At 34.3% G+C, this 10242-nt stretch overlaps 1 protein-coding gene across 1 annotated transcript in view; it reads left to right on the top strand.

The window, feature by feature from the left end:
• Nucleotides 1-1003, top strand: part of LOC117169454 (CCR4-NOT transcription complex subunit 9) — a 61850-nt gene extending 60847 nt beyond the window's left edge. Inside the window, exon 3 of the mRNA XM_033355836.1 lies at nucleotides 684-1003. Coding sequence (XP_033211727.1) covers nucleotides 684-900 — 217 coding nt within the window. The 3' untranslated portion in view covers nucleotides 901-1003. The remainder of the gene's footprint in view (nucleotides 1-683) is intronic.
• Nucleotides 1004-10242: the final 9239 nt, after the last annotated feature.

Raw genomic sequence — 10242 nt, 5'->3', positions numbered from 1 at the left:
GTCTCTTCTTAGGGGACCTACAGTTTAAGATGGGGTTTGAACCATCAAAGCCCTGGCAGAAGTACACAGAAAAATTTCCATTGGTTCCGGCTCCGGGATCGAACACCAGTCCTCCTGCACGGAAGTCTGCCGCACTATCCTCTGAGCTGCCGAAGCTGCTTTTGCATAAGAATATTGAGATGAATATTTTTCCGTTATTTCCCGACGTCAAATGCAAGTACTAAGTGGATGAAAATTTGATAACCGGCCGTTTAGAGGAAAGTTAGAATTTTTCACTAATATCGAACGTAGGTAATTTAATTAAAATCATAAATATAACTTTATAATGAGCAATTATAATATACGAGTATAATATTATAATGATAAATTGAAGTGCGTGGTTGCACAAAACAGTCTTCCGACAATTATAGTGGGATTGACCTTGTTTTGGCGTTGCTTGTCATCAAATAAAAGTAATTAATTAAAGTAAATTCGAGTTTTGAGCTTTTAGTGGAAAAATGCCTTTAGTGGAAAGTTGATCGCCGTGAAGTTAGAGCATCCTCAATTTTCTTGTTTGTGTTGTTCTTATGGATAGCTTACTCGTCTACGATTCACATAAAATTCTTTTTTTTTGCATGCTTGTATTTGCTTAAAAACAATATCGCGTAACAAAAAATAAATAAATTGTCCTCTTTCTTTTTTAGAGCACTTTTAGCCTTGAGGCAGTGTTTACCTGACCAGTTAAGAGACAACACATTTGCAACTTGTTTACAAGAGGATATGTCCACTGAACATTGGTTAAATGAACTTCTGAAGAATTTGGAAGCGGGTCCACAAACAGGTCCTTCGGCTCAACAAGGGCCAACGCAACCAGGTCAACAAGATCCTAGATCTATTGGAATGTCACCCTTAACCTCGTGATTATATTTTATGAAAATATTTGCTCGATTAAACAACTTGTATCATGTAACATAAAGTATGTACTACCATTTATTTAATGTAATAAATAAAAATTTCATATGTACATACTTATTTTTTATGTACAATTTCTTAATTTCGTTTTCAATTATTGGTAAAATGTTATTACGATGAGTGGGAGAATATTCGAAGTTGCAAATATGTTTAGCTTAATATCGCATTGTAGAATTCAAAAATCTCAAACGTGTGTAATCATTAGATTCATTTCATTACAATACAGATTAACACAGAGAAAAAAGGGTGCAGCGCACAGTAGACCAGGAGACGGGGAAATATGGCTAAAAGTCACAATAAAATATTCCTTATGTCGTACTGTTCTCTAGACAAATAAAAGTAGATGTGGTGAAAAGTCTTTGGCTTTGATCAAATATCGGGTTGTGGGGACTTAGCTATGGAATTGCAAGAGACTAATTGAAATATATTTCTATCTTTGTGGCAACAGCATTTTTTTAAATGTTCTACGGATAAAATAACCGTTTTTCTACGCTTTTTTACACAATTTCTTAACGTGATAATTTCAATGATTATCTGATAGACAATAATTGAATACCGCTCCTCCAGAAATCAGTGGCCAGACTCTCAAAATAAGTGCTGAGTGCAATTTTGATTTCCTCAAAGTTCGAAAAACGTTTGTTACGGAAGAAACTTTGTAGAGGTGTAAACAAATAGTAATCAGAAGGAACAAGGTCCGGGGAATATGGTGGATGCGAAAGAGTCGTCTAACAGAACTCCTTTAGGATTTATTTGGTAGCTGTTCAGATTACACATTTTAAATTACCTCCTTTTCTTCCATCAGTCAAGTAGCCTGAGCTAATTCATTCGACTGCGATTGCGAGACTTGTTTCTCAATCAACTGCTTGCTCTAAACTTCTTACCATGTGTTCTCCAGCATCTAAAATAAAGCATCTGTCCGTTCTTTATTTTCACAAACTTACAGTTGCTCATCACTCAAAAACAATCTATGCTATCACACTCATGGAGAATTAGACACGCACATGTATTTACAGGATATGACAGACAGCGCCCGCGGCGGCCAAAGCCTAAAATCCGTGAGAAATAGACATTTGTAATGTACACAAGTTGGCATATGTGTATTGTTTTTAAATATAATAAATAAATAAATGATTGCTTTGAAAAAGTATATAACATTTTTCAAAACGAAGCAAAATAATAAAAGAAACTTTCTTGCAAAAAGATTTCGGGAAAAAATGTGTCTTTATTTCAACTAAAGCCGTTCTAGTTTCATTGTTGATTATGAAAATAATCTTAAAAATTATCGGTCGAATATTTCAGCAAGCGGATTCTCTTAACAACAATAAAAATGGGCCACAGGAATCTAGAATATCCCTATGTTTGAAACAGAGAAAATTAACAATATGTAATGTACATTAGGGTGGTCCAAAACCATTATTTTTTTAGATGGCAACAAATTCTATTTGTTTAACTGTTTTATTCTTTTTTTTATAAAAAATATTACTGTGTTATCGTTAAATGACATCAATTTATTTCCAAATATTTTCCAATCGTTGAAGTAATAAATTATTATTTATTTTCAACAACCTTAAATTAAACAATATTTTTTTCACAAAACTTGTTAATTTGACTTTTCTACTATTTCTATAACAAATTTCTGATTGTTGTAAAAAATAATTTTGTTATATTTCTAAAGAGTTTTTAAACAAAAGGAACTTGTTTACATAATAAGTAACATAACATTACATAACATAACATTAGTTTTTTTTTAAACAAGAGTATTTAAATAATTTATCGGCTAATTGTAATCCGATAGGAGATCTGTCATAGACAGAGAACTTCAAAGTTCAACTCGTACCAAAGCGTTTAATTAACTTGAGCAAAAGTTTTGTCCCCTAAATCAAGATTCTATCAGTTTTGCTAAAGACACTCATTATCTAAAAGTTAAACTCTTATTTTCAGTAAAAATGTGTTTATTTTCAATCTCATATCAACAAGTGGAATTTATCTCTAAGGAATTGCTACTTTTAGGCAACAGATGGCACCAGGCTGTTTCCGTGGCCGTTTCAGTGCCGGATGAAGGAAACTCGAAGCCCTGAGGCTTAACTTTGCTTGGGGCCTCTCGAAATAAATTGGGTAAATAGAACGATTTTAATTGTTTGCCAAAATGGACAACTACAATTTTCGATTCGATTTTAAAAAAATCGAATCTAACCTCCATATTTTTGAAGTAAAATATAACAGGCTAACTGAAGAAATGGTAGAATTCTTGTACAGAAGTCACACATATACCTTTTTTTTGTAATTTGACATACTTTGAGAACCAATATGCAGGTAATCAACATTGCGGATAAAAATATTCTTATCGCATGACATGAAATTAATTGAATCTAATTTTACTTTTTATATAATACTTTTTCAATTAAAAGTATGAAAATATTATAATTGACTAAAATTTTTTTGTCACGTGATGTACAGGCCGTCACAATGCAGCATTTCACTATTGACTGTGTGCAATCCCCAAATTAAAAATTAGAAATGACTGACAGCGTGTGAGGCGGCGACTGCAGAATTAATGGTGATTTCTTTTGAATGGGACCTCTTTGGCTACGCGTATAAAAATTTAAATTATTTAAATTGTTTGTTTAAAGTGGACTTAAAAAAGTGATTGTGGGTTATTCTTTGTTGAATCGTATAAAATGGAGCAGTGGAAACAATGAAAAAGTAGTGATTGAAAGCAATATTTGCATTCGTAGGTACTTGCTTGATAGGATTGTTGTTTTAATTTTATTTTGCAAACATAAGTCATACTTACTTCCAATTCAACTTGATAAGGATAGACATGGCAGGAGGCTAGTAAATTTCCCTTTTTTATGGTTTTCAGTTTGAACAAAATTTCAGCAGTTACCGCTTGAAATCCTGTTTTAATTAACATATCCATTTTCACGTAAACCTTTGACGACACTCGTGTTGTCTTTGAGAACAGGCATGAACACGCGTATGAGATGATCAGCGATTGTCGTCTGCTAGGAAGTGACAACAACTAACAGAGTCTCCAATCCAGTTTATAAGCTCACGTATTCAATTTACGAACATTTAAATATTCCTTCAATCATGGAACTGAAATCTTTTAGTTTTCATTGCATCAGATCTTTAAAAAAAAATCAAACATTTTTCCATGAGGTACAATGCTTTCGTACATCACCGTTAGTTTATAGTTGACCACCGCATCGCTACCTTCTAAGTTCACATAGTCAATATGGTAACAGAAAATGACGAGCGTACAAATTTATACTACCTCGTAGTAAAAATTGCGGCTTTGTCAATAGGCTGGAAGTATTGCTCTAATTTTATTTTTATTATTATGCAATACTGTTTCAACTCATAGGCATGCAAAATATATGGTTGATTAGAATATTCTTAACCACAGGAGATCGACAGACATCCGTTTGGGTCAATCCCAAGATCTCATTGCCTACAGCTATTGTCTGACGTACTTAATCCTGTGGGATAAAAAGTATGGGTAATAACCTAAGGTTTTTGCCAGCAATTTGTCAATTCAAATTATATGTGAACGTTCACTTAAAAAAAAAGAAAGCTTATGGCCGGTTACAGAAGCGGTGGATCCCTTTTCTTCTAGAGGGGCAAGGAGCATAGACTTACAATATTGAAGGGTACAATTTGTATATAGTTGAATAATATTATACTATTTAACTATTATATATAAATAATAAATTAAAAATAAACAATTAACAGTATATAATAATAAATACAGATCTAAAATCTATAGTGCAAAAAATTTCACACAGATTTCGCAAAGGTGTCGGATAGATTTAAGGCCACGTGATGAGTAGCTCACGTGAGCACCTTACCCACACCTTTTTTATTTTTATTATTGGAAATAACAAAAGTGTCTGTAACGGTATGAATCTGGTCACGTGAGCCGCTCGTCAAATGGCCTTCAAAGATTTTACAAGGATTTTGGTTGGGTAAAAGCTATCACAGGGTTCGCATCCAGCCCCTTAACCCTGCCGTCGGAGGTCTTCTTCAACAAGATGCAAGGTTGGATGCAAGACACTAGGAACACGAAAAGAAAGGAAATACAGTGTAGGACTACATATTAAGGGGCCCCGACATTTTTTTTTTGATTGAACATTGAATAGTTTGATTGAAAATTCATCAATTGTGTGTATATTATATATATTATTTGCAATCTTTCGAAATCTTTGTGCAATCTTTTAAAATTAGAATCTAAAAATATAATTTTATATTTTATATAAATCAGAAATCATACTTGTTAAATTATTATTAATTCTTCATATATATATATATATATATATATATATATACAATTATTCACAACTAGTTACATAAAGTCTTATATCTAGTTCCTTATCCCTATTTCGTGTGATAGAGCAATTTAGAACTTATTAGGAAACGAGTGAGTGAGCGATCGAAAGCAAGAGTGCAAGCGAGAGAGAGAGAGGGCATGAGAACGCAAACGCATCTTGGTCCACTTATACTATTACCACATTCTCTTGCCAGCTTCCTTTATCTACCATTCCTCTCCTACATCCTTTCCATACATGATCCCATGTTTTCTCCAACCATTCACATATTCTACACTACCTGTTCTCTTCTTTTTCCAAACACATATCCTCTTTTTCCTCGTTTCCCAATCTAAATCTTGCTATTCTGGCCTACCTTCTCTCCCCCTATCTGCCCCAAGTGTCCGCCTTATATACCTTTCTTGTAAGCTCAATATTTAAACTCTTTTACTTCTTATAACTTTATTCCCTTCCATCTCCCCGTCCATTCTTTCTTCCTTCCCCCTCCTCTTCTAAACCTCATTATTTTTGGCTTTCCCACATTTAAATGCAACTTTTGCCCATTTAAGTATTTCTCTAATCCTGTAATTAAGCCCGCCTTCCCTTCATCATTCTCTGCCATCAACTCTATACCGTCTGCGTATCGCAGTGTATATATCTTTTCCTTCCCTATCGTAACTCCTCCCCAACCTTTTCTCCTCATTGCTTCTTCCATGTCTGATATTAATATATTGAATAAAATTAGTTTTACCCTGCTTTTTGTCTCTCTAAAAATTTCCGATACTCTCTTTATTAATCCCACTCTTATCCCCTTTTTCACCATAACTTTTTTTATTTCACCTCGATCCAATGAGTTAAGCGCCGCGTTTAAGTACACGAACATTGTTATCATTGCTCCTTTTCCCCTTTTAATCCTCTTATTAACTAGATATTTAAAAAAATATATTTTGTCCATTATTCCCATTCCTTTCCTAAACCCTGTTTGATTCGGTGGCTCCATCTTTTTTCCACAACTTCCATCTTTAATCTTTTCGACAAAACAGTTACAGATAGCGAAAAAATAGCGAGAAAACAGTTAAATCAACTTCTTATCCTTTCTCTCCAATCCTGCTATATTCCAGGAACATATCTTCCATTCTTCTCTACTTTTATTTCTTGTCTGTTTTTCCTTCTTACTATTTCATATTTTTCTATCTCCCGTTCCTTCCTCTCCTAGTTTCCCTGCTTCTCATTTCTAACAGTCTCTTCCCTTTCTTGATGCCAATGCTTGATGCCAGCTACTACCAACCCGATCAACCCAGTCATCCCACCCTGCTACAAATCTCTAAGCAACCTAACCTCAACTTCTACACAAATCTGTTTCAATCCTCAATATCTTCCTCCCCTTTTCAACATCACAATCCCTCAATTAATCTCTCACGTCCACGCCCTTCTATACACTTCCACAATCCTCTCACCTAAAATTTCATTACAAATATCAAAAAAACTTACCCAGATAACAATCGTGCGATTCGCACGATGCGACGCATATCGCACGCAAATAGCAAGCACATTCCGCGATTAAGTGATGGTTAAGTGTATGCGTACAAAATGAGGCTCATTCAGTCATCACTTATGTTATTTCGTCGTAGTCCTTACTGAATACATCCCAGTGGGCACAAAATTTGGCAACGTCTTTACGACATCGTTACGACACCTTTACGATATTTTTACGACATCCTATGTCCGTGTCGTTTCGGTATCTTTACGATATCGTAAAGACATCATCAGATCATACGACGTGTTTACGATATTGTAAAGATACCTTAACCACATGGACATAGGATATCGTAAAGTTGTCGTAAAGATGCCGTAACGATGTCTTAAATACGTCGCCAAATGTTGTGCCCACTGGGATATAAACAATATGTCAATAATATTTTCTATTGAGCAAATTCGATTCAGTTGAATCAAATTAATATTTTATTTCAAATAAATTATATATTTATCTTATTTCAAATGATATTTGTACCTGCACCTTGTACATGCGCAAATGTCGAACTTCACGATTCACCGGACATCGTTGCCGACCTTGCCGTCAGGCAGGTTATGTGAGAGTCAAGTTGTGGTGTACGAGTCATGCTTTTGTAGTAGTAAATTGCACCAAACCCTATAATATCTGTTAAAGATGTTTGTGTGGTAAAGTCTGTTGAAGTCTGTTTAAGTTATTTGCAAAGTTTATCGGTAAAAATGTTATGCAATTTAGTTTCTTTATATAATAATAAACATCAGTTTGTACAATTTTTGGTGTTTTTAAAAGAAAAGATGAAATTTTTGGTGAAAATGTAGCCATCAATAAAAAAATACGTATAATTCCCTAAAAACTTCCTTCAAATCACCAAAGTTATAACATTTACAACATTAAAAAAAACGAAACTTAAAATTTCAAGCAGAAAAACGCCCGTTATCGAAACAGTGAAGAGAAGAACAACGATAATTTTTGAAACCCCTACAAGATTAATATAATAACTTTTCAAATTTGCTTGAAAAGTCTGAAGTTCAAATTTGAACTCCACAAAACAGAATAAAAAATGTGAAGGGATGCAATTCATCGGCATGCGTTCGCCTCGCACTTCATCAACACGCTGCGACTCGCATGAGGTGCGACACATTTGTCACGCATATGCGGACATATCTGCTTCGTGACCTGCGTGACATGCGTGACGGTTTATTCGGACTCGTGCCTGCACCGTGCTTGGCACCGTGCGCGCATATTGCTATCTGGGCAGCGTCAACAATTCCCACTATCTTAAACTTTCATTCCGGAAACGAAAGCCGCAATTTTTGTTAAAGCTTTACAAATATTTAGAAATTGTAGTGAACATTTTTTTAAAATTTGTAAGCCTTTCAAAATCTTTGATATTTTTTAAATCTTTGAAATGAATTAGAAAAATGTTGTAATTCTTATTGAAAGGTTTTTAAAATCTTTTTCAATTATTTGAAATATTTTGAAATTTTTGAAATCTATAAAAAACTTTATGCAATCTTTTTAAATATTTGATATTACTTTTTATTTATTTATTTTGAAACATGATAAGCCCAACAGTCGGTATGGCGAATCTGAACATTTCCATCTCTCTCTTACAGCCGAGGAGCTATTCACTCTGCGAAGTCGAACGTTTCGAATGTTAGAATTCTTTATAGAGTCTTAACGATATCACGTAAAACTATGAACAGCATGAACTCGTAACGTTCAAGTTCTTGTAGCAATGATGAAGTCAGTAAAACTATACTTCAAGTCATAAGAATAAGAAAAGAGTCCTCATACAATGTAAAGATGAGCGCAGTATCGTGGGTTGTTATACAATCGAACTAAATCTCGATTTAACTAGAACTCTATAGTTTATGCACAGCGGATGGTGTTGCTGGGAAGAGAGTCGTGTTGCGTAGTTAGAAAGTAGTGTATGGTCACTGAGTTGTACCAAAAATATACTATTTGCGGTGTGACATGCAGACTCTGAGTCATCGATAAAGAAGAGCTGACAATAATTTAAAAAATAATTAATCTAATAAAGTTGAATAAAACTATAAGTATGTATGTATCCTCTTACCATTTCCGTTAACGTGAATTCACGTTTTCTTTATCTTTATTACTTTACTGTCCTTGTATAGGAGTACGCGTTTGGTCTTTCCCTACTACATGCCCCTTACTTTCTCTAATTTCTTCCAGTTTCATCATCCAGCTTGCCCCTTATCCACTTCCATCCAAGATCCACCGTATCCTGTCATCCTCACTCTCGCCACCCGTTTCGTCTACCGTACATCTTTCTAAAACATGCGCTCATGTTTCTGTCTTAATGACAGGCTCAACATCTTTCCTCTTCATCCATCCAGTACCTGCACTCTCTCATTCCTTCTCTCATCCTAAATCGTATAACGTGGCTACATTTACTCTCCTTTTTTACCTTTCTTAAATATTCTGCCTCTCCTTTAGCCTTTACTACCTTATACCGCCTGTTATATTTAGATTCCAGAATTTTTTTTCCATCTTTCATCTCCCTGTTTAGCTATCAGTTCATTCTCTAACTCTTGCCATACTCTGACATCTGCTCTTATATCGCATTCTCTCCTCTTTCGTCTCTCTTCCTCCCACCTTGATCCTTCTGTGTTACCCCTATTCTCTTTGTTTACTACTTTCCGTGGACAAGCTTGTGCTATCCTGCTTCCCTCCCCTCTTTTTAGCTTCTCAAAATTCCATGCTCTCTTAATTTGTCTAATAAATAAAAAATAAAAAAAATAAAAAGATACGCATGGAGACCAAAACGACTGACAGCTGTTTGGCGCTAATCGATCAACGTTACTTGATCGTACTGCCAAGCATGTGTACTGTTGGTAAAGCTGCTGCTCTTGGCGGGAATTTTAAATCAGAATAAAAATGCGAATTGTGTTCTTTATATTTCAATTGTTCCTTGACATATCTTAATTGGCTTTGGAATAGGAAAACTGTGAAAAGTGATAGAAGGATGCCGCCTTGAACTCGCTGATAATAATTGATAATAATAATTTTCAAGGTGAAAAATTTCTTGTTTATTGATTTATTTACATATATTGTTGTGTTGTAACGTGCAAAACACATATGGAAATAGCGCATTACGTAGAGTCCTACGAATAAGGTAAGTATTATACAGCCTATTCCCGCTTTACAGAACAATAATATTAATCGCATAAATTTCTTATTGAAAATAACAATCTCTGCAGATTTTTGCAGAAATTTAAAAACATTCGTCGTTTCAATATTCAGATATATAATAGAAATTATGATACACAGCAGACATCGGATTGAGTAACAAATTTTTGCTGAAAAAATTTGCAATAAATAAGCAAATAACTACATTACCGGCGCTTACTTTTTACAAACTATTTTCTACGCCCTGATTCACGAAGATTTATTGTTCTTAGATATTGCGACAGTACATCCGGAGAAAGTCACTGTAAAAAATTAATT

This window comes from Belonocnema kinseyi, chromosome 3 (genome assembly GCF_010883055.1).
Source record: "Belonocnema kinseyi isolate 2016_QV_RU_SX_M_011 chromosome 3, B_treatae_v1, whole genome shotgun sequence".
Lineage (NCBI taxonomy): Eukaryota > Metazoa > Arthropoda > Insecta > Hymenoptera > Cynipidae > Belonocnema > Belonocnema kinseyi.
The sequence above is the reverse complement of the archived record's forward strand: the minus strand, read 5'-3'. Positions and strand labels throughout refer to the sequence as shown.